Source organism: Crassostrea angulata, chromosome 9, assembly GCF_025612915.1.
Source record: "Crassostrea angulata isolate pt1a10 chromosome 9, ASM2561291v2, whole genome shotgun sequence".
Lineage (NCBI taxonomy): Eukaryota > Metazoa > Mollusca > Bivalvia > Ostreida > Ostreidae > Magallana > Magallana angulata.
In genome coordinates, this window is record NC_069119.1 from 31,208,954 (window position 1) to 31,235,061 (window position 26,108).

Consider the following 26,108-nt stretch of genomic DNA (forward strand, 5'->3'; position numbering starts at 1 on the left):
TGAGAATTTAAGTAACGATTAAAATAACTAACCAATCAACACGCGGCATTTTCTCCCGCCATACTTCTAAGGCATGATTGTGGGGAATTCTTCCGGTTCATCTATATTTACCTGACAGATCATGTGACTTTCAAAATGGCGCTGAAGGGGAGTGTGTTTGCAACGAGAGCTCGTGCAGGCTCGTCGAAATTAGCTACACAATATGATGCAGACGGAAATGAAATTGAGGTATTATGATATTTCACAGATGACTGATTTCTGTTACCCAAAACTCTATCCACACGCTTCATGACTGGTCAAGAGCACAATCATTCATACATATAATCCCTTTATACACCTGATACACTCAGCAGTTCCGGTGCAATTTTCTGATTTATTAATGAACCATTTCATGCACTTATTGCCTCTGCTGGAATAAAAATTGCAAACTTCTGGCATATAAAGTAGACTATACCGAGCGACGGTATCAGGAGAAAACGTACCCAGGAGAAAACGTACCCAGGAGAAAACGTACCCAATTTCTAGGGTACGTTTTCTCCTGGAGAAAACGTACCCGGGTACGTTTTCTCCAGGAGAAAACGTACCCTATGAAAATAATAAATATACTACTTAATAGTTTTTAATACTTTTAAATACTATTTTACACTAAATATTCCGGAAAGTATGAATTTTATAGATATATGAATTTAATACTTTATATATTTAAAGGGTTTTGACATATAAGATAGTTTTCAAATGCTACTTTTATGCATATTTTAATGCATAAATATATAGAAATGTATTCATTTATTTTAGTACGAATGACCTGTCATACATTGTTATCTGTCTACTTCTTCTAAGTTTTCCAATTTCCATTTACCGTAAGCCTTACATATTTGAGTATTTTTATGCGAGATCCCCTGATTGCCTTTTAATTATAGAGATAATCAATTAAATACCTGAACAGTTATTATTATGTAATGTTATGCATTGCCTCCCCGCGCTAAGGAGGTAGAAATATTCACTCCCCACACATTATACATGTCAGTGCCATCGGAAGCAAATTGAAAGTGGGGGAGGGAGGGTAGGGGCTAGACTTATAAGGATTATTTATTTATGATCAGGAAATCACATATTTACTAAGACTGACTGTTCAGTGTGTTGTAGTTCATCTCGTAGTATTTTTCATATATATGAATCAAACAAATATTTAAAAGACTTGGACATGATTTGAGCTAAAAAATTTCAACTTGGTTTTATAAATAATTTTCAATAGTTGATAGAATTTCAATGTTCGTTATAAGTAATCTCCTATAAACCTTTGAGACTACCAAAGTATGGTCAATTCTTGAGACATTTCAGCAATGAAAACAAAAACTCTGAATATAGGTGACATATTATTTTTTTCATTTATTTACAACCTATATATACATAAAACATGTAAAACGCGCTATCGACTTCTTGAGATACTCATCATTTAGTTCTCCAAATTAGATTGAGTAAAATTCATTATTTAACGATTTCCTTTATTGTGGATCAATTGCCGACTCAGGCGATGTTCGTGTATGTGAATGTAACACATTATTGTCTAATTAAACAAAATTATTATCTTAATAATTTATGTACGTGTTATGTATTTAAAAACAACAGCAACATTTGAACAATGTTTATTGTATATTTTATTTTGTTTCATCCAAGAATATTTATGAAAAATACAATTTATTATTTTCACAGGGTACGTTTTCTCCAGGAGAAAACGTACCCGGGTACGTTTTCTCCTGGAGAAAACGTACCCTAGAAATTGGGTACGTTTTCTCCTGGGTACGTTTTCTCCTGGGTACGTTTTCTCCAGCATTCCGAGCGACCTATAGAATTTATTTAACCCATAGCCAGAGCCACAAGAGTTGCCATGTAGCTCAGAGACATCCTTATCCTATTCAGATTATGTATTCCTCTTATTGTAAGATACTAGTGACCAATATCACTATTATATAAATGACCATTAAATGGCTATCCAATTACAAGTTCTATAAAATGATGAAAAGAATATAAAAAGACATCCAAGACACAACAGAATCATATAAAATCCATAATTGTTGATAGTGTTGTGATGGTCAGACCAGTTCGAATACCAGCACCAGATACATGTAGCTAAGTTGGTAGAGCACCTGACTTGAGATTCAGGCCACCCAGGTTTTAATCCCAGTCTGCATGGTCTGTCATTATTTCTGCCATTACATTACAGTGTTAATACGGATTGACTTCTCTTCACAGTTTGATGTCCGTGAGGATGAGGAACAAAACGTTAAGCTGGGACAGACCATTGACTTGTTACTGGCTGCAGGATATTTCAGAGCCAGGATAAAAGGACTCTCACCTTTTGACAAAGTATGTATAAATATACTACAACACAATGACATTCACTCATTAATGTACATTATACTTGTAACTGTAATAAGAGATTGCATGTGCATATCTGAATGCTTTGCAGTGTCTTTATTGTCTTTAGCACCAGGCAATAGTCCAATCCACACTTTGCACAAGTTGTTTCCCTTTGCGGGGTCACCCCAAAGGTCCCAAGGGAAAAACCAAACTCTTTCCTTCTTTAAGCTACCAAATATTTGGGCGTTCTGTGATAAAATTTCTTTGAATTTAAATTTATTTACCGTAATTTATTCCTTGGATGTGTTGGTCAAATCAAAATACCCAATGGAAATAGAATTTTATTGTCAAATGACAAAGTTACAAACCTCTGAACTACAAAGGCATCTGTGAGAAACCTATGATACATCACACTGAATATGTTATCTTTCAATTGTTATTACTTATACCACATGTTTTTATGTATGCATGTGATAATTATCATTTTAGCAAGAATCCATGAAAAGTAGGCTAAATCTATTGGATTATGATCGTTTTCCAGTGGTAAATGACATTTGACCTCAACCTTTCAGGTGGTGGGCGGCATGACGTGGTGCATCACCACATGTAACATTGACATCGACGTCGATCTACTCTTCCAGGAAAACTCCACCATTGGACAGAAAATGTGAGCTTTGCAGAGATTTTTTTATAATGAAATTCAAATTTTAGAAAATTTTCATGGCGTCTAAGAACTCTATGTCTGTAATACTGGAATTGTGATCCCAAAAAGTTTATTTTATTAACACAGTGCAATATTTTGTTTGAATTGATTCCTTCTGAAATACTGCAAATGTTTCACATATTTAACTTGTATTTGGTTTTATAACAGGTAATTGAAGAATTTTTTTTTCAAGCCAAAGATAGATTCTTTGATTTACTTGTCATGAGCGTAATGAATTTTTCACACAAATTTGTTTTAACATTGTAGCCGTTGACTCATTTCTCAAAGTTTTGATAATTAAATTGTTAATCATCATCAATTACAAAATAATATTACTGATTCAAATTTGATTTTCTTTTGAAGTGCTCTAACTGAAAGAATCGTAGCTGTTTTACCAAAGATGAAATGTCCACACCGAATTGAACCTCATCAAATCCAGGGTTTGGATTTCATCCACATTTATCCAGTTGTCCAAGTATGAAAATCATTTGTGATTACCAATGTCAGAATCAAATCATCAGAAAATTAGATAATATATGCCATTGGATATTTGTTTATAAAGTTTCTTGGAATGAAAATTGAGACATTTATTAAAAATATTATGAATCATTAAGTAATATTGTCTCAGAGACTTTGAAACTACATTAAGAAACATTTTTTTCCTATTAATGTTCTGAATCAGGCTGGATCCTTAGAAAATTGCAAGAAAGATTTGGGTTCTTTGGATTTAATGATCGATTTGGTAATGTCAATACATGTAATATGAGAAAGCAGTGCCATGTTAATCATCCATGTTAATCATGAATAATTACCTTCATTTCAATGCATTATCATATCATTCACCAAAATCTCTTGATACTTCAAATATCACAGTTTAAAAACTGTCTAAAGCAGGAACATTTGATTTTGATAGTTTTTATAGTGAGAATTATTTAGAAGTGTTTTTGATAAAAGAATGTGTAGCCAATATCTTCGAAGGACATTTAGAATTAATTGTTATAACATTTTTTTTCAGTGGTTGGTAAAGAAGGCCATTGAAACTAGAGAGGAGATGGGAGACTTCATTCGAGCATTCTCTATATCCCAGTTCAGTAAAACACACAAAATGCCAGAGGTAGGACCTTTACGATTTATTGTTGCTTGTCTTTTAGTCTGACAATTTTGTCATATTTTATCGGGGCTTAAAATTTATGAAAAAAACTCTTCTTAAAATTATATTAATTTTTCATCTGTAGTGAAGGGTATAACAAAACAGTGTTTGACTGGGATTTGGGCAATATATGATTTGTTTGACCTTCAGACACAAATTTTATCTTCGGACTTTAGTCTTGAGCAACACTTGTGGCTAAAGGGCAGTCCAACAAATCACAAATTGATCTCATACCAAGTCAATAACTGTATTTTACATTGTACCATTTATGTAATAATTTGGTATCAATCAGTATTTTACTGTTTTGACTGCAGGATGTGGTGTTTGAAGAAATGAAAGAAAAAGCCACAAACTCTGTTTCTGAAGTCAAGGTTTGTATGAGTTATTTGAGCTATTAGTGGACTTCTTAGTCATGCAAACACATACATTGACTCATAGCCTCAATCTTTTGAATTCATCAAAAAAATATAAGACTCCTTATCAGATAAATTGTGAGGTTTGTTAAAACTCTAAACTTGCAACCTTTTTCATGTTGATCAAATGTTGAATGTTGATACAGCAGGGTATTCAGTTCTCTGTGACCATCAGATCAGATACAACATAATGTTGTATTGTCTGTGACCAATCAGATCTCATAAAGCATAATGTTGTATTCCCTGTGACCAATCAGATCTCATACAGCATAATGTTGTATTATCAGAAACCAATCAGATCTCATACAGCATGATGTTGTATTATATGTGACCAATCAGATCTCATACAGCATAATGTTGTATTGTCTGTGACCAATCAGATCTCATACAGCATAATGTTGTATTGTCTGTGACCAATCAGATCTCATACAGCATAATGTTGTATTATTTGTGACCAATCAGATCTCATACAGCATAATGTTGTATTATTTGTGACCAATCAGATCTCATACAGCATAATGTTGTATTGTCTGTGACCAATCAGTTCTCATAGAGCATAGTGTTGTATTGTCTGTGACCAATCAGATCTCTTACAGCATAATGTTGTATTATCTGTGATCAATCAGATCTCATACAGCATGATGTTGTATTATATGTGACCAATCAGATCTTCGACAGGATAATGTTGTATTATCTGGGACCAATCAGATCTCATTGTTAGCTTAGTTCACAAGAAGTGTGTGAAGCAAAGCGTAGTGCATAAAATTCCATTTTTGATATTGTTATGATTTTCATACATAGGAAGTGTATAAACCACAGCGACGCTACAAGAGACAGAACGTGGACTCGCTGAAGGATGAAGAGACTCGAGTCCACTCAACACTCCTTGAGTACGGCAGGTGAGTTCTCAATCTGTCATCATGCTACGTCTTGCTCATTAATTTTGAATTTCATGTAAATCTATGACCAGTTAGGAATTAAAGAAAGTGGGCGCTCAAGATAGTGAGTTTGCAGGATTCATTGACACGAATCAACTGGGATTTAAATGTCTATAACCTCAAAGCGCTACAGGCTTGTATAAAAATTGATTACTAAAATATTGGAAGGTACATGTATTACCTTTCTGGAATCACGACTATTTTAAAATTTTGAAACTATTTTTGAACATGATAATTAGGGGTAAATCGATAAATAGTTAGTTTATTAGTGTATATTACATTAATATACTAGTATAGGAACAGAATATAATATGAATTTAGCAGAAATCAAAACGACATGTTGAAACAACAATTTTATATCAACAAAATATTTAAACCTCGTGAACATCAACATTTTACTGAGATTCCTCTCCAGAATCAGTCTCCAATACAATATCGGCCGCGTCGCATAGAGATGACGTGTACATGTCAGGGGTTGCCGTGTAGTTTTGGTTTCGAGCAAAGGAAAGGTACCATATGACAGAGCAGATATGGGCACAACAACCGACTGTTCTAGATCCTCCTTTACACTCACAGAACCATCCTGTCACATCCTCCCTGCTGAACTCAATCCATATATTATAAAGTTTTCTAGAGGTATGTCTAGACTGTATTCTGGCATGCAATAAACCAGCTTCCTCGCAGGATACATCAATTTTATAGTCCCCGTCTCCAAGATGTTCGTCTGTATACTTTTTCGCTTGTTTGAGCTGATAGACCCCAAATGTTAGCAGACGCAATCGGTCTTCAGTATAAATAGGAAAATCTGGTAAAGCATCTTTGGATTCAATAGTGAGCCAGTTTTTTGATTTTTCTCGGAATTTTAACTTTGGATTTTTATTTATCCTATCCTGAAGGGAATTTATTTTGGGTAATGCTGCGATTCTCATTTGTCGTGCAATGTCATCATCATCCTGATTATCTTTTTTTAAAGGAGGTCTATATTTGTTGATTATTGCACAAATAATTCGAACAAAGTCTCTGATATGTGGAATTTGACTGTTGCAAACAACATTGTCTAAAAACTTCCATTTTTTGATCCGGCCATTGGCAGCCTCAACCACCCAACGCACTTTGGTGACAAAACGTGTCATATTTGCTTCGTTTGTACTATGCTGTTTAACAGACTTTTGAAGAAATGCAGGCATGTGTGTTTTAAAACCCAGTTGATTTAAGAAGGGAATAGCATCTCTGAAACCGCGATCTACTATCAAAACATCATCATCTTTGAGGAATTCCATGATATTACCAGAATTTGACGTGATGATATGCTTGATAATGGAGGCATCGTTATTTTTGCCATTAGATAGGTAGGGGCCCATGACATCAACTATATAGCCATCAGTAGAGGTTATAACAAACGGTTTTACAAGGGGTCTGTTCTTATGCATGGAGTATGATAGCCGTTGAAAACGATATGCTGAGCTTTTCTGAATGAACACGTATGTACCATCCATAACAAGGATAACTGTGTCAGATATTGGATCCCTAAAAAACTGTTTTGCAATGTCCGTCGTGTGGTCATTCACAATTGTGTCACGTGACAAATGACTGAACCCCAAGTGTAAAGGAACAAAGTCACGTACTAGTGCTGTCCGCGTCTGTTGAATTATACGCGCTACTTGTCGACGACTGCTTAACCCAAAAAGAGTGGCAATAAGGGTGTTAGACAATCCACATTTCATTTTAAACAGGAAAATGCCAATTGCGTTTCTTATTGTTCTTTCTTTTGTGTTACGCATAGATGTGATATGTTGATTGAGGTCAATAAATTGATCTATTGACACTCCTAACAAGGTTTTGTAATCTTCATCAGATAGCAAGTGGTTATCAAATGACATTCGGCGACTCTGAGATGTAGATGCAACTCTTCTTAAATCATTAAATAACGACACAATTTCATCAGAGTTTAATGCAGTGGACTTTTTTCTGAACATTGATGTATGAACATGTGTTGATGGTTTAATGAAATTGCCGGTTAGATGGAGAGGGCAGCATCGGGCACCAAGTGGTACAAGAATACCAAAATTAATAAAGATGTCCATTCTTGCTTCTCTGGGAATGCATTTCAGGGAGCCCGTTTTTCTACAAATAATGCAGCTTTTATTACACTTTCCAGCTGTCACAATTGGCAAACTGATGCTATTTTCATTTGGACTACCCTGTATTGGTATTCGAGATATATTCTTAGACAAAGTATTTTTGATTGAAAGTCTACATGTGTCACATATGGTGCTTACTTTTGTAGTTTCAATACCTCTCGTTCGAAGAACCTTTGCAATGTTAACACTAACTGACCGCTTTCTTTTTCCTTTAAGTTGTCTTTTACAAACACAACACCCATACTTTTCCGTTGAAACCATTGTTTACATGTATACGTGTCAGAAAACAAAGAGGTAAACGCCTTTAAATTCGGAAACAAGACAATCATTTAGAAGTTGTGTTAAACTTTCGAAAACGGTATACCATAGCTAAAAAAGCCAATGAAGTATTTTCAAAAACCTAATTGTAAATTTAATTAAAAAATAGATTGAAGAAAAAATATTGGTAAAAGAAAATACCAGCAGGATTCGAACCCAAAACACCAATAGGCCGAGTATCATAAAGCCTACACGAATCCACTGTGCCATGGGAGACTTCATAAAGTAATGATATAAAGAATTATTTAACAAGAAATTTTCATATCTCATAACTTAGTTTATTTTCACCCTAAAAATATATTAAAAAGTACATATTTGGTCATTTCTGGGTCATCTCTCCATCTATTTTTAACAAGCAACACATTCTATGTTGAAATATATAATCTTTACACGTTTTAAATTTGTGGAGAGAAGACCCAGAAACAATAAAATCATTTAAAAATAGCTGTAAAGAAGTAGGATTTTGCGTAAATTGCCTCGTGTTGCTACATTCAGACCCATGTTTTGATAAAACTAACTGCATTTCAAACATTTTTTTTTATCAATTTCCTTACCGTAAAGGAACCAAATAACGATTAAAGTTTAATAAATGGGCACAAATAATCAATGAAATTTTACTCTTCCTATGTGCCCAGGTTCCTGCCGAATTTACATCTAATGCGCCCACTTTCTTTTGGTGTGAAATATCCAATGAAAATTTTCATTACTTAGAAATTCATAAAAATGTTAATAATGCTTTAGCTTTGATTAGAGAAAAAAGGAGGAAAAAGAAATTGAATTGTACTTTTTTGTATAAATGTATAGAAATTTACATTAAATGGGGTAAAAAAAAAATTTATTTTGTGTATTTCAGGAGATACGGATTGAGTAAATCAGATACATCTGAACAGGTATAATGTTCATTGAATCACCAAAATGGTTCTTAATTTTTTCATAACATTTAAATTGAAGATAGAGACATTTTTACTCATGTTAATCAGAAAAATTTTATTTTTGCAATCTAAAGTAGTTGCAAATTGAATATTGGATTGAGATATGTCATATGATATTACAATGTACTTGGGAATATTTATATCATTTTAAATTTTGATATACAAAATTAAAGAAAGTTTATTTCAAATAAAATGAAGAACATGTAATGCATATATTTTTGAAACTGAAAAACATCAATCAATGCATTTTCATTCAATACATGTATATTATATAAAACAAAGAATTAATAAACCTCCATTACATTTAATTAGAACTAAAAATTTCATTCATGAACGCAGTACCAACATGTATATAAAATTGATTTTTTATACCCCCGCAAACGAAGTTTAGGGGGGTATATTGGTTTCACCCTGTCCGTCTGTCTGTCCGTCCGTCTGTCCGTCTGTCCGTCTGTCCGTCTGTCTGTAGACGCAACTTTGTCCCCCCTATAGAATTTTTTATTACTGCATGGAACAGTTTGAAAATTTGTACATATGTTGAACACCATCTGAAGATGTGCACCTGGAATTTTTTTTAAGATCAGACAAGATTTAATGATTTTATGACAGTTTTCATTTTCCTTATTCTATATATTGTACACTAATGTTGAAAAGTAAGGGAGGTAATCCTTACAGATTTTATTAATTAATTAATAGAAAACACTCTAAAATATATTTATATAAATACATCCAGATGGAGTTTTTTGTCTTTATGTCTTAATTAATAAAAAAGAAATTATTTTTTATAAGTGTTCTATCAACTGACAATGCAAAGTTTTTGTTTGTCAATGATAAATTCTTAGGAGCTAATAAGAACATCAAAGACAAGTGTGGCTGAATTCATTTGTCCCAAGGGAGCCATTATCTGAGCCATGGTTCAGATGGAGCATGTGTTTAGGGGAAATTGATAATCTGTAAAGTGGGTGATGGTTTTGGGGCTATTTTAAAACTGTTTCATGTAAACCAAAAGGTCTATCATTATAAGGAAATAAATAATATAATTATTAATAAAGAAGTTAAACTATTTTTAGAGGTTGTTTAAATTTATTTGTCAAGTAAATTGATGAAGTGACCCTATTGGGCATTAATTTTAATGAAATTCAAAATTACTGATATGATTGTAGTGTTTTAGCAATTTTAAAATTGTTTGTAATATTAAATTTTCTTTTTTTACATATTTTTACATAGTATGGTAATTATGGTAATGTTTTGGGAGTTTATTAAATTTAACAAGTTCATCAAAGAAAATCATAGTCCTATGGGATCAATTTTCTGATATGGAGTTCCATTGTGCCATAGGAGAAAGTGAGGAAAATTTGAAACAACTAATTGCATCTGTCAAGACTCTTATTAGAAAGATATTGAAAGTTTTATCAACAGAAGAGCATTGCTTGGCTACTGGTATTTCTATTCACTGCAAAGGGAGGGATTATTGTCATTTTGTTGGTTTTTCTTTAAATCAATTAAATTAAAAAAATATATCATCAAATACATACATACATTTGTAAAAGTATTACTGTTATAGATATGTATTTACAGTGAAATTCTGACAATTTTGATTTTAATTTTTCTTTGTTAACTATTTTTTTTTTTTTACAATTCTAGAAATTTTTTTTTGTATGTGTTCCAAACCTTTATTATTCAATTCAATTATTTGTCCCATTTGAAATTAGCCTAGCGGGGGTATTAGTCCCATTAGGACAGTTCTAGTTTCTTTTACAGGATGGTGACAAAAGTGCTAAGAAAAAAGCAGCTGCAGCAAGTCTTGGAGGTCAACAGGAAATGACCCCTGAACAGCTGCAGGCAGAGGAGGAGGTATTTTATTAATTTTTTTTTTTTCGATTAATTTTATTATCATTACATGTAGATATTTAATTATTAAACTATAGAGTTATGTAAGTTTTGATAGATTTTTTGGCAATTTTTGTTTGTTGGTAAATACTCAAACAGTACTTTAAAAGTATTTCATGTTTTTATGGATTACATAGAGTCAAAACTTTTGAAATTGATCTGTAAAAATAAGCCAGTTTTTGAGAAGTTTTTGGCAATAGTATTGGTTTATTGATTAATACAGAGCTAGACATTTAGAGCACTGTTTTGACATATTGTAACATTCTTGTAATGTTAATGTCTTAATGAGTCATATCAAATTGATATTTTACAATTTTAGAAGAAAATACAGAAGTTGATGTCAGGAATGGCGGGATTCCAAGAGGTAGGTGTTTTTAGCTCACCTGAGCTGAAAGCTCAAGTGAGCTATTCTGATCACATTTTGTCCGTCGTCCGTCTGTCCGTCCGTCTGTCTGTCTGTCCTTCTGTCTGTCTGTCCGTCTGTAAACTTTTTACATTTTGAACTTCTTCTCTAAAACCGCTTATCCAATTTCAACCAAATTTGGCACAAAGCATCCTTAAGTGCGGGCGAATATAAATTGCAAAAATAAAAGTCCAATCTGTATTCAAAGCGGAGAAAACCTTGAAACTGTAGAAAAAGGGGGGTGCATTTTTAAAAATCTTCTTCTCAAGAACTACTGATTCCAATTCAACGTAGTTTAGCATAAATTATCCTTATGGGAAGGAAAATATAAATTGCAAAAATTAAGTGCTAATTCTGTTTCAAATCTGAGTTATTACGAAAATAATAATAAAGGAAATGCGTGTTTCAATCAGTTTAATAGCTTCGGGTTCGGCATCCGGTAATCCGGCATCCGGTAAAATGGGTAGGCAAGACTTGGTATGGGCAAAACAAAGATTGGCAGTTATTAATCTGCCAATCTCATTAAAATTTCAGGATATTTGATGGACTAGTATATTTGTATTCGCTGTAAATATTGCTGCAAAATAATGCGTATTTGGAATTGACAATTGTCGATCTGCCTTGGCTTTTATTTTGCCACGGCCCGGGTTTGCATACCCATTTTACCTAGACTCGTATTCCATACTTTCGAAAACGAGGTTCTTTGTTTAAAGCAGCCATGACATTATACGAAAAAGGGTCGATCTGACTATGATGAATTGCTTGTTGTGCAACAGTTCGCGTATGAAGGGAAATTTTTGAAACATGCAAAATATATTGTTGCCGATTTTGTGAAGTAAATTGAGGCTAAATATTTCAATGCGTTGACAGTTTTCACACATGACGTTGGTGTTAGCTTGTTCCGATTTTCGTTTCGTTTTCATTTTTCTGCTTGTACCCTGGGGACTATCGTCTGTATTCTTTCGTGATTTTTACGTATCAAATCAAACAGAGACTTGGGTAAATCAAACAGTCAACTGTTTACCTGCGCAAATTAAGCAAAATCTGATGTATCAAAAAATAATGTAATACAATTCATTCTATCGGTAATTCGATCGGCATTATCTTTTGCGTAATGGTAGATTAATGCAATAGGTTTTGTTGCGATGCTCGGCATTTTCTCGAGTTTATTCAGTTTAAATAAAGTTTGACATTGCTGACGGAAATGTGTATAGGTATATACATGTATATATATGATTCATTTCGAAAAAATAAATTGTGTTCTTTATTTGTTATAGTGAATGTTTCTTGTGTTTAATTGTTTTCAATTTCTATTTACTAACCATATTTGAGTGTTAAGCTTCAAATTATAAGCAAGATACAGAGATTTGCTCACAATTCTATGTTTGTACACAGATCTTAAAAACTAAAGATTAAAAAAGTAAAAAATTTGTCAATATTTATTAAGAAAATTTTCAAAGTATGTTCGTTCAGAAACCAACTTTAACATCTTATTGTATTGTAAACTTAACATTTTTCGTCATTATTACTCCTACTGTACATGTGATCCTTCACTGTGTTTGTGTACATTTGTATAAACTGATTTTGAACCACAAATACCAGTGAACTGGTCTTGAGTGAATAAAAGAATATAAAATCTTAGGCCATTCTTTTTTTTCCAGTTTAAATGCTGAATAGGAAATACCAAGTTAAAAATCATAACTGAATGTAATAAACTCATGTGAACAAAATATGAATCAAACCTAGGCGAACTGTGAGCTCTGTATCTTGCTTATAATTCTACAATTGACGCTGAAATTTTGGTTGAACATTAGAAAATCTCTATGAATTAGAGTATGTTAAATACTTGTACAAAAAAAATAAAAGAATGATACTGTGAAATCATTAGATTTCGTGGTGGCTCATTTTTCGTGGAATTCGTGGGTACCTCTCATCCACGAAATAACATCCTTCACAAATTGATGAATTAGGGTAATAAAGTCATATTCCCTTTTGTAGATATATATGAATACACGAAATTACGTCCCCACGAACCTGTAAAATTTAAGTCATCCACGAAAATTGGCCCCAACGAAATTTAATGATTCAGTATTCTGTATATATCTACTCTCTGGGGCCCTCTCTTTATACAATAAATAATGTGAAATCTACATCAATTTTGATAGTTTTTCAGACACGAGTATATGAAAACGACATCTTAAAAACAGTTTCCATTTTTCTGACACATTTCTGTCGCAGGGATAAAGTAATTATCGCTATTCCTAAGAATATCACAGCGGAAAATTATCCTGGTTTGTACGCGAAGTAAATAACAGTAATTTAATTGTAATGGAGAAGACAACTAAAATTTTTGAATGTTTTTAATTTGAGCACATTGAGGTACAATTTTCTTCTTCACATCTATACATGTAGGGTTTTTAAAATAAAAAACAATTACTATTATTTTTTTTCATACAATAACTAGTAAGTACTGAGTAGTTGATGAAAAAAATGTACCTATATGCACTCATATATTTTGATCGCTTTACAAAGTGGGGGGGGGGGGGGGGGGGCAGAACGAAAATATAGGGATTTGGAAGTTAACAACTTAACAGTATACCTCTACCAAATGTTTAGTTTTATATCTTGCGTAGAATTTTCTTATGCTGGTAAAAAATAGTATTTCATGAAGGTACAATGTCAAAGATTACATGTATACAAAAATAAGTGTAAAATTCGAATACTTTACAATATTTATTTTTTGTTTTTCTACCGAGGGACCATATGGCACAATATCTTTTGAACGCCCATTGTTGCTCAGGTGAGCAATGTGGCCCCATGGGCCTCTTGTTTTTATATTCATAGGCCTGAAAATAGAAAGCTCATAGCTAGTATGCTGTTTGTAGAGTACCTTTTAAAATTATCCTTTACTTTTATTCGCCTGCAAAAAATTTCTGGAGGGTTTCAAAGAGCCTCTACATTGTACATTGCAAACATTTCTTTCTTGCCGTGAACCAGTCCTTGCATGTCTTGGATATTTGTTGCAGTGAACTAGTTTAATTTCGATGAATTGCAAAATAAGGTTTTCGCAAACAAAAGTTGATATTTAAGATTACGATATTTTACCAAACAGATTTGCATATGTATAGATTGTGTGATAGGAGTTTTTTTTAAAAGCAAAGAATATAGTACATGATTGTCAGTAATAATATTGCAAATAATAATTGTCATACCAGGCGTTAATTTTCATGAACAAAAAGTTAGGAGTGGGGTGTGTTTGTGAAGTTAGAAACTAAAGAATCAATTCACATTCATGCATGTTCACATTTTTAATTCTGAAGGGGGAATTGTTTGTCTTTTGGAAATCTTGTGCATCTTGTTTTATATCTAGTGTTAAATATGCAATGATTTAAAGTACTGAAAAAAAGATTGAAAAAAACTGAGTCATTATAGATTTTAATTTGTTTCCCTTTCTTATTTTTACAAACTTTAAGTCTGGTAGAAGACGGGTAAATACCGGTATTTGGTGCATATTTGTATGTATTTTAATAAACTCCTTGAGTTATTATTTTATTTATTCAATTTATTTCATTTTCTATAGAATTATGTATTAGTATTTCATTTTAATTTTGATTTTGTTTTATATGGAGAAGTACTCTGCCTTATATTTAAAAAAAAATAGAAAAAAAACTATCCTGTTTCAACAATAAACATTTTTAGAATCATTTTCTTTTTGGTTGATTCTGATAAATTTTTCAACATTTTCATGTTCTTCCTTCTAATTATATTAAAGTTTGAAATTATGTTTTGTGAATAAAGAATTAAATTATCATGCAAATTAATACTGTAAGTGTTTTACTTTATGCACACATTCAATCAATAACAGTTTTAGACCTTTTAGTACATTATTTTATAAATATATATATACATTTAATGTGGAAATTTTCATTACAGACTAAATATTATCTATTACACTCTTGTACCGGTACACATTTACTATTTCTAAAAACATGTTGTTTTATAATACCTGGTACCTAGTAAACAATACGCACCTGGATATTTTTAAATACTTATCAGTTACAAATATGTTGTTGCATGCAGCATATCAGTATTCAATTTGTTGTTTGTGAATTCATGTTATTTTCAGTAATTATATATGCACCTGAATCTAACTTTAGGTATTGAAATGGGGGTAAGGGGGTGGATTTAATAGAAATTCATTTTATCTTTGTGTCATTTTGATTGGATGTTGTGCTTTGCTTATTGGTTGTTCTAGCAAATATTCAATAGGTGTATGATTATAACCTTACTTGACTGTGGTTTCATCAATATTCGTTGAATACCAATTTTTGTGGATTTCGTTGTTTAGTTGATCCACTAAATTAAATGTTCATTGAAGTGCAATTTTTATTAACATTTTGTATTGATAGGGTTATTGGCCACGAATTTACGTATCCTTGAAACTGTGATTTTCACTTTATCCACGAAAATTGATGCCCTTGAATATTGATGAAACCACAGTATTTGTGTTTTTACAGCAACTAATGTCTGTAGATTTATTTGTTAATTTTTGTCGAGTTTGATTGCATTGTGGATAAATTTCTATGCATGCAGGATAAATTATCAGCGAGTGCAGTGGGGTCAATAGTAGGCATGAAATCAGAGGAAATTCAGCAGATAGCTTCTCACTACGAAGAAAAAGTAAGTTGTCAAAGATGAATTAAACTTTTACACAAAATCCATGTTATCATTTTAAAATTTTTTTTTTTTTCATGTAGATGCATAACTGCATACCTTTGTAGAAAAATGTGGGTTGACAGGTAGCAGACTGAGAGCAACAAGGCCTTAGTCATGCGAAACACTCATGACAAATTACATACTGTTAATTCCTGATCAAATGCGAGGAATTAATAATGTCATAAAATTTCAAAAAGCATATCTCGCATATTTTAAAATCTTACTTTTATTTTTTTGATAGATGTAAACTATTTGGAATTATGAAAAAAATTTGGTGTTTGTGATTTTATATTCTCGCGATTTGATGCAAAACCATTAAATTGCAGAATTAAGTACTTACATAAAAGAAGGAATCTACAGTAATATGGCCTGTCAACCAGAACTTTCCTTTATAGTTGTGCATCTTTGCTAGCCAAGTGTCTGCTTCATATAGTATCAGATGATAAAAACAAATCAGACCCTAGGCTAGAAAAAGATGAAGTTTTGCAGCTATTTTTAATGTAGAATTTTATTAAGAATGACTCCTTGTGTTATTTTGATTCACTCCAATTGCAAGTCAGCCGTGGTTTCAATTGATGTGTTTTTAAGCTTATTGGTTTCGAAGATTCAATTTGTATTGTAAATAAATGTGCAAGTCCTCTTCTGCCTTTGACATGTTACAGCTTTTTTGAAATGACATGTTCTACATAAATTATAATGATAAATTGGCATATTCTGTATTTCATCTTGCTCTTTATTAAATTTAATCAGTAATTGTTTAATAGGTGAATTTCCTTCATGATATTAGGGGGAATGTATTATAAAATATTTTACAACTTACAAGATGATTATCAAATTATACCAAAAGTCCATGCAGAAAGCTTAGCATAGCATCATCTATTCAAGAACCTCATTTGATATATTTTTTTAAATTTCCAATTCCACCAGAAATCAGAGATTGAGCAGATTGAGAAATCAGAGCGAGTTGGTGGCACTCAACATCACAAGAGAATGACAGCAGCTCTAAGTAAACAGATACAACAACATACAGATAAGTTACAGCAGGTATGATAAGTAAACAGATACAACAACAAACAGATAAGTTACAGCAGGTATGATAAGTAAACAGATATTACAGCAACACTCAGATAAGTTACAGCAGATATGATAAGTAAACAGGTACAACAACAAACAGATAAGTTACAGCAGGTATGATAAGTAAACACTCATGTCAGATACAATAACAAACAGATAAGTTACAGCAGGTATGATAAGTAAACAGATACAACAACAAACAGATAAGCTACAGCAGGTATGATAAGTAAACAGCAGTCTGATTAAAATCAAACCTTCCACTAGCTCCTTTATTTTGATGGTCGCGTGGAAGGCTTGATTTTAATCAGACTGAGTAAACAGGTACAACAACAACCAGATAAGTAACAGCAGGTATGATAAGTAAATAGACACAACAACAAACAGATTAGTTACAGCAGGTAATATGTCAAATATGTCCATAATGAATGAGCATAGCAACAGACAAATAAGTAACAGCGGTAATGTGTCCATAGTGAACAAATACAACAAAAAACATATAAGTTACGGTAGGTATGATTTACATGTCCAAAACTAACAGCATTTAAAATATAGCAGGTAAGGTAGCCATAGCAACCAAAACACTTTTGATGTTATCTTGTTGCAAACAAAATGAAAGCTAGACAAGTTTAGAGAATTTCAACTTATTTTGCAATTTTTTTTTTGTCTGAAGAATAGATTTGAGCTACCCTGCATCTAAGTTATTAGATACATGTAATACCATTTTATTTTTGGGTGTAAAATTCCAGTTTCTTAGAGCTTTTTAAGTGATGTACAGTTTAAATTATTTGTATGCTTTGAATTTCAAAGATTTTTGTTACTTTACATCAAGTTTATTAACCATTTTACTATAGAGTCCTAGTTAAGTGCAAGAAATTAATATTCTGCAGAAAATTTTGAGAATCACCCCATGCAGATTTTAAAATCTCTCTATCATTTTCCTGACATTTGGGAAATTGCATCTACCATATTCATGCTCAATTTATCTTACTTCGTAGATTCAAGCAAAGCATGATGACCTTCACAAAGTTTACGGTGAAACTCAGGAAAAACTCAAGCAGGTAAGTTGATCTGTTAATTGCAAGAATTTTTTAACTTTTCATCTGAAAATAATTACAAAAGTTTGCATTACAGGAAACAATTTCAACTTGTGAAATTAGTTTTACATTCATCATAATCATGGGAGATAGCCCCAAAAATTATGTCCTATAGTTTATCTACAAGCAGTGGACAAACCATAATTTTCACCTTTACTAACATGCATGATTTCACAAGCTAATACAATTACTGTATACCAAATTATCTTTGCCCCATGTAATTTGCCATTCTTTCTTAGCTCTTGAGAACAGTTTTATCTCAATTGAATTCTCCCAGACACAGTTTTAAGAGAGGTAATATGAGACTTAAGAATGTGCCTAGTCTTAAATTCGCCTATTGACAATGAAGGTGAAAGGGGCGAAAACCAAATGAGGGCGAATATTTCCATGCATACAGTAATGTTAATTTGTATGTTACTGATTAATTATTAATGTTTCATGTTTGTAGGTTAGACATCGCAGTGGAAGGATTGACGAGGAAATGCTGAAGTTAACAGAAATCGAGACAGAGGAAAATCAGGGGTAAGAAAAATGTTATTTTCACTTTAATTGAAATGATGTGAAGCTGTAAACATATGTACCAAAGGAACAAATATATAATTATTTTGACAATCCAAAATGGATATGGTTTTGTTCATTGACAAATTTCGTTGGCCAAAATTATGTTACCAAATGATCAGGAAGAGGAAAAAAATTGTGATTTAGACAACAAGGTTAGGTTGGGGTTAAACCCCCTCCCCCCCAAAAAGATGTAAACATAATCAATGCTTTCTAGTTTTGAATATAACAAACCTTAAGTTTATTAATTTGTAATGATCAAATATCCATTCAGCTATTACTTTCACTAAAAAAAAGTTACAAACCAAAAAAAACCCCCACACAATCATACATGAAAACACAAAGCAATTTTACTGATATATGCACGATCCCACACGTTATACAAACAATCACCCACGTACGGTACACAAACTATTTATTGGTAACATGATTGGCTTGTCAACAATAATGTTGTTACCACCGTACACATGACTATAAAATTACAGTAAAACTGTTGTGATGTTTGTTACAATTAGCTGTGTACATGAAATTTCAAATATCATATCAGTTACCACTTTGTCTAAGTAACAGGGCTTGAACTTTCATTGTTAATTTATATGTTTTCTAATCTGAAAATGATTCAGAAGGGGATATAGGTCAAGGAAAAGCAGTTAACAAGAAAGGTCATGGTAGTGCATCATAATAAATACATGTACATGTACCCGGTACATGTTTCAAATTGTCATTATTCCACATAAAAAGATTATTCAGTTTAATGTAAAGCAATTTGAAATTAAGTGAATTTTTCTCAATACAAATTGGGGTCTGTTTAGTGTATCTCATAATAATCATCAATTTGAAAGATCATCCAAAGGTAAGCTAAAAAGGCCATGAAAGAAAAGGAGCAAAGCAGTCTTTTACTAAATTCAGAGTTGCATTTTGTGCTGTGTCACTCAGAGTTCTACAGACCTTATTTCACAGTTCTGTAAACTACTTTTTGTTTTGTTTTAACACAGAGTTTTACAGAACGTGTTTCACGGTTCTATGAACTACATTTTGTTTTGTTCTAACACAGAGTTTTACAGACTTTGTTTCACAGTTCTATGAACTACATTTTGTTTTGTTCCAACACAGAGTTTTACAGACTTTGTCTCATAGTTTTATGAACAACATTTTGTTTTGTTCTAACACAGAGTTTTACAGGCCTTGTTTCACAGTTCTATGAACTACATTTTTTTTTGTTCTAACACAGAGTTCTACAGAATCTGCGCTCTCTGGTGGCTATGAACGAGAACCTAAAGAAACAGGAGCAGGACTTTAAGGCCCACTGTAAGGAGGAGATGGCCCGACTCAAGGCCCAGATCGAGGAACTGAAGGAAGGTGCACAGGAGGAGGACTCAGAAGACAAGGTCAATATAATGCAGAGTCAGCAGGTGTTGGAGGAGATGGGGGGGGGGGGGGGGAGGGGGGTGTAAAAGGTTGTCATTGTCATTCATCTTGTTGAAAGGTGTCTCTGAATATTTTTTGGTTGGAGCTTCATTCATAGTCACATGCTTCATTCATGGTCACAGTGGATAAACACAATATGTATAATGCTTATAGCAAAGTCAGTTTCATTTCCATTCAGGTGTTGGGGGAGGGGACATGATTGTATGAAACATTTTCATTCAACTTGTTGAGAGGTATCTCTCAAATTATTTTGGTTAGAGCTTCATTCATGGTCACAGACAACACAACTCAGTTTCATTTCCATGAGTCTTCTTTTAAGGTTTAATATTAGTAATGTGTATTTGATTTATTAACAAAATAACAGAATACATATAATTTAATATTAAATTAGAACTATTTCTTCCTAGTACATGTATATCCAAATTAAAAAAAATAGCAATATTCATATTTTTAGCTCACCTGAGCCAAAGGCTCAAGTGAGCTTTTCTGATCACAATTTGTCCGTTGTCTGTCGTCGTTGTCGTTGTCGTTGTTGGCGTTGGCGTTGTAAACTTTTCACATTTTCATCTTCTTCTCAAGAACCACTGGGCAGATTTCAACCAAATTTGGCACAAAGCACCACTAGGTAAAGGGGATTCAAGTTTGTTCAAATGAAGGGCCACGCCCTCTTTAAAGGGGAGATAATTGAGAATTATTGAAAATTTGTTGGTATTTTTCAAAAATCTTCTTCTCAAAAACTATTCGGCCTGAAAAGCTCAAACTTGTGTGGCGGCATCCTCAGGTAGTGTAGATTCAAGTTTGTTCAAATTATGGTCCCCAGGGGTAGGGAGGGGCCACAATGGGGGGATCAAGTTTTACATAGAAATATATAGACAAAATCCTTAAAAATCTTCTTCTAAAAAACTATCAGGCCAGAAAAGCTCAAATTAAAATGGGAGCCTCCTCAGATAGTGTAGATTCAAGTTTGTTCAAATCATGGTCCCCGGCGGTAGGGTGGGGTCTCAATGGGGGGATCAAGTTTTACATAGGAATATATAGAGAAAATCTTTAAAAATCTTCGTCTAAAACATTATTAGGCCAGAGAAGCTCAAATCAAAGTGGAAGCTTCCTCAGGTAGTGTAGATTCAAGTTTGTTCAAATCATGGTCCCCAGGGGTAGGGTGGGGCCACAATGGGGGGATCAAGTTTTACATAGGAATATATAGAGAAAATCTTTAAAAATCTTCTTCTAAAAAATTATTAGGCCAGAAAAGCTCAAATAAAAGTGGAAGCTTCCTCAGGTAGTGTAGATTCAAGTTTGTTCAAATCATGGTCTCCGGGGCTAGGGTGGGGCCACAATTAGGGGATCAAGTTTTACATAGGAATATATAGACAAAATCTTTAAAAATCTTCTTCTAAAAAACTATCAGGCCAGAAAAGCTCAAATTAAAATGGAAGCATCCTCAGGTAGTGTAGATTCAAGTTTGTTCAAATTATGGTCCCCGGGGGTAGGGTGGGGCCACAAGAGGGGGGTAATGTTTTACATAGGAATATACAGAATTTTTTTAAAAAAATCTTCTTCTCAAAAACTATAAGGTCAGAAAAGCTTAAATTTGAGTGGAAGCATCCTCAGATAGTGTAGATTCAAGTTTGTTCAAATCATGGTCCCCAGGGGTAGGGTGGGGCCACAATTAGGGGATCAAGTTTCACATAGAAATATATAGACAAAATCTTTAAAAATTTTCTTCTAAAAAACTATCAGGCCAGAAAAGCTCAAATTAAAATGGAAGCATCCTCAGGTAGTGTAGATTCAAGTTTGTTCAAATTATGGTCCCCGGGGGTAGGGTGGGGCCACAAGAGGGGGGTCATGTTTTACATAGGAATATACAGAATTTTTTTAAAAAAATCTTCTTCTCAAAAACTATAAGGCCAGAAAAGCTTAAATTTGAGTGGAAGCATCATCAGATAGTGTAGATTCAAGTTTGTTCAAATCATGGTCCCCAGGGGTAGGGTGGGGCCACAATTAGGGGATAAATTTTTATATAGGAATATATAGAGAAAATCTTTAAAAAAATTTCTTTTCAAAACTTTATGGCCAAGAAAGCTCAAATTGTAACCATCCTCAGATAATGTAGATTCAAGTTTGTTCAAATCATGGTCCCTGAGGGTAGGGCGGGGCCACAATGGGGGATAAATTTTTATATATAGACAAAATCTTTAAAAATCTTCTTCTCAAAACTATAAGGCCAGGAAAGCCCAAATTTAAGTGGAAGCATCCCAAGATCGTAAAGATTCAAGTTTGTTTAAATAATAGTCATGGGGTATGGTGAGGCCACAATGGGGGATGAATTTTTACATAGGAATATATAGAGAAAATCTTTAATATTTTTTTTTTTAAGACTATTTGGCCAGAAAAGCCTAAACTTGTGTAGAGGCATCCTCGGATAGTGTAAATTCAAGTTTGCAAAATCACAGTCCCTAGTGATAGGGCTGGGCCGTGACGGCAGTTTGAATTTTTACATAGGAATATATAGAGAAAAATCTTTAAAAATATTCTGGGAAAGTTTTTGGTCCAAAACTCAGTACTTAGTGTGAAAGCACAGGTTATGCAGATTTAAGTTTGATGAAACCATGATTCCCTAGAGAAAAGGGGGGCCACGAAATGGAGGGGGGGGGGGGGTAATTGGAATAGAGAAAAATCTTCTTACAGGTACAACAACAAAAGGGGCTTGGTATTTACCCAAAAAAAGAGGTGGATAAAAATTGACAGATTTTCTATTTTTTTTAGCAAGATCTACTGTACTTAGTTGTCAAGATATTTTGATACTGTAATGCTAATTTGATCAGAATTAAGGCAATTGTTGCTCAGGTGAGCGATGTGGCCCCTGGGCCTCTTGTTTTATTGCAGTTATAGATTTGGAGCTAATGCATGGTACATGTACATGTCCTTTTTATGAGAGAGATTACCCACACAAAGATGAATATCTAAAAATAATTATTTACAAATTCACAAATTTCTTTTCAGAAATAAAATTTAATCAAGTATGATTTTGTTTTGACAGGCCAGAGCCAGTTTGATTGACAAGCAATATGAAGCAGATAGGGAGAAACTCCACAAAATCAGACTGCTGTTGGTAAGAAGTCTCATTATCTGCTGAAATTTACCTCCTGATTTGGGGGGGTTTTCTTGAGTTGATCCGCAGATATGTTTATCCACATGTCAAAATTATGCTAATAATCTTGTTCCTATATGGGAGTCCATCTTCTAACATGTTTATTGACATATAAAACTATTATAATAACATTTTTCCAATATTGTGAGTCCATCCTTAAACATCTATATCAACATTTTTAATTTTCTTATAAACTTCTCCAATGTGAAAACTTTCATTCTTTAATACCTGTATTTATTTACTAGCACTTTTTTTATACGTGGAATATTTTATTTACTATGACTCTTAATCCAAACATTAATGCTTTCAGGCAAGGAAGACTAGAGAAATAGCAGTTCTTCAGAGGAAGATTGATGATGTGCCATCCCGAGCAGAACTTAGTCAGTACCAGCGACGCTTCATCGAGCTCTACAACCAAGGTTGGCAGTTATTTGCTGTGTTTCTTAATTTTCAGTAATAACTGGTCCCATGCTCCTTACCTCTTTTGTTTTACACTGCAAAAGTCGGTGTTTTTACTGCAATTAAGAAAAGAGGCTCCTTTATACTGTTAAGAATCGACAAATTAGTAATGAAATTTTATTTTATTTTGACAATTTAGGACCATATATTGCAATAAAATAATTACATTACATGTTAGACTTTAAACCATAAATCAAACTTTTGCATTTATGATTTAGGCCACATATTGCATTTTAGTTTTAATTTTATCACAGTTCTTTCATATGATGATTTTAATGCTTATATTGCAGAAGAATGATTCAGAAATTCAGTATTTCTTGTATATGTTACAGTTGCAGCCACCCACACAGAGACGAAGCAGTTTTACACATTGTACAACACGCTGGACGACACCAAGATGTACCTGAACAAAGAAGTCAGTCTTCTCAACTCCATCCACGATAACTTCAGACAGTAAGTGAAGATTGAATGATAGTTGTACTGTTGAGGTTTGTATTACGCTACTCGGTTTAGTTGGCCTAGTTTATTAATGACCTGAACACAGAAGTCAGCCCTCTTAACTCTATCCACAATTACTTTAGACAGTAAGTCAAGATTGAATGATAGTTGTACTTTTGTAGTTTGTATTACTCAGTTTAGTTGGCCTAGTTTAACCTGAACTTCTCAACTCCATACACAATAACTTCAGGCAGTAAGTCAAAACTGATGTACAGTTGTTATTTAATACTCAGTTTAGTTGGTCCAGTTGTACCTAAAAAAAAGACATCAGCCTTCTCAACTCCATTCATGATAATTTCAACAGTAAGTCAAGACTGATGAAAATGTTTGATGCTCAGGTAAGTTGGCCCAGTTGTACCTGATTAAAGATGTCAGTCTTCTCAACTTCATCCATAATTATAACTTTAGACAGTTAGTCAAGACTGATGTACAGTTGTAATTTAATACTCAGTTTAGTTGGTCCAGTTGTACCTGGAAAAAAAAGAAGTCAGTCCCCTCAACTTCATCCATTATTATAACTTCAGACAGTGAGCCAAGCCTGATGTAAAGTTATTATTTGTAAAGCTTAGTTTCGTTCACTGAATTGTACCTAAAAATGAAGTCAGCCTTCTCACTTCCATTCACAATAAGTTTAGACAGTAAATCAAGGTTGATGTAAATTTGTACCACTTTTAGTTAGCCTAGTTGTACCTTAGATAAATAAGTCAGTCTTCTCGACTCCATATACGTTAATTTCTGGACTAAATTTTAGTTATAAGTTTATTTGTTTCACCTGGTTAATTTTTTAGCCAAGTTGTACCTGAACAAAGAAGTCAGTCATCAAAACTCCATAAATGATAACTTCAGACACTAAGTCAAAACTGATGACACTTTATGAAATTGGTGAAATGGTGTGTGCAGTTTCGTTTGGCCATTCATTCAAAATATATCTTGAAACAGTAAACCAAGAAGGAAAACAAAGATTTAGTAAATGCAAGTTATAACTGGTACCAATTTAAAAAGGAATGGGGGCTAAAAAGATTTTTTCTTTGTTTTTTAGGGCAATGGCTAACCCAGGTGCAAAGGAGCAATTCCTGAAGCAGTTTGAAAACATTGTGGAGGGCATCAAACAAAATAAAGCTAAAGTCAGTATTACCATACACAAGTTGAAAAGTTTTCCTTGTTTAAAAAGCTAATTCTATATTTCTGTACAATGCATTTCAATTGACCCTTTGTCCTCTTTGAAATATTTATTTTAAATGTTTATTTCAATTGACTTTTTATTTTCTTTAAAATATTTTTTTAAAGTTGGCTGAATTTTTGGGGAGATTTTTTATATTGATTTTCAAGGTCTTGAGTCGAGGCTAGTAGTGCTAAATATATGTTCTAGTATAAAAGTTTGTTTTTTCTTTTGATGATCTAGCTTGAGAAACGGAAACAGGAAGAGAAGATGAAACGGGACCAGTTCAACGACCAGTATCTGGACTTGGTGGAAAAGCAGCGACTGTATTTCAAAACTGTCAAAGACTTTAAAGAGGTAAATGCCTGAATTCATTTAAATGAATTTTTTTCATAATTTTATTAAATTCTGATGTTTTAAATGTATGGGCTAAAATCAAAGAAAGATTTTTTTTTCAAAGAAACATTTCCTTTTTTCCAGGAATGTCGCAAAAATGAAATGCTGCTTAGTAAATTAAAGAAATAACATTTATTACGAGGGATGGAACTGAGAAAAGGACTATTTCTATCAACAATGAAGACATTAACGTTGGAAAACCATAATATATATTGATATAATCATGATGTTTGTATGCTTTGCATGTAATTTGCTATTTGTTAAACATCTGTACATGCAGGCTATATCTACAATCTCTACAGCAATAAAAAATTCTTTACAAAAAT

The 26,108-nt window shown here is 32.9% G+C and overlaps 1 protein-coding gene across 2 annotated transcripts; it reads left to right on the forward strand.

The window, feature by feature from the left end:
• The first annotated feature begins 72 nt into the window (after positions 1-72).
• LOC128162837 (coiled-coil domain-containing protein 93-like) lies at positions 73-26,108 on the forward strand. 2 transcript variants are annotated; one of them, XM_052826239.1, is made up of 22 exons: positions 73-228; positions 2,254-2,367; positions 2,934-3,028; positions 3,428-3,539; positions 4,080-4,178; positions 4,529-4,585; positions 5,429-5,526; positions 8,878-8,914; positions 10,718-10,810; positions 11,166-11,210; positions 14,723-14,737; positions 15,843-15,929; positions 16,893-17,009; positions 18,035-18,097; positions 18,582-18,655; positions 19,923-20,079; positions 23,160-23,231; positions 23,581-23,689; positions 24,062-24,182; positions 25,267-25,351; positions 25,630-25,743; positions 25,867-26,108. In XM_052826239.1, the coding sequence occupies exons 1-22, from the start codon at positions 136-138 to the stop codon at positions 25,909-25,911; spliced, it is 1,902 nt and encodes a 633-aa protein (XP_052682199.1). In that variant the 5' UTR covers positions 73-135; the 3' UTR covers positions 25,912-26,108. The 2 variants fall into 2 exon arrangements, with proteins under 2 accessions (XP_052682199.1, XP_052682200.1); XM_052826240.1 differs by lacking the exon at positions 14,723-14,737.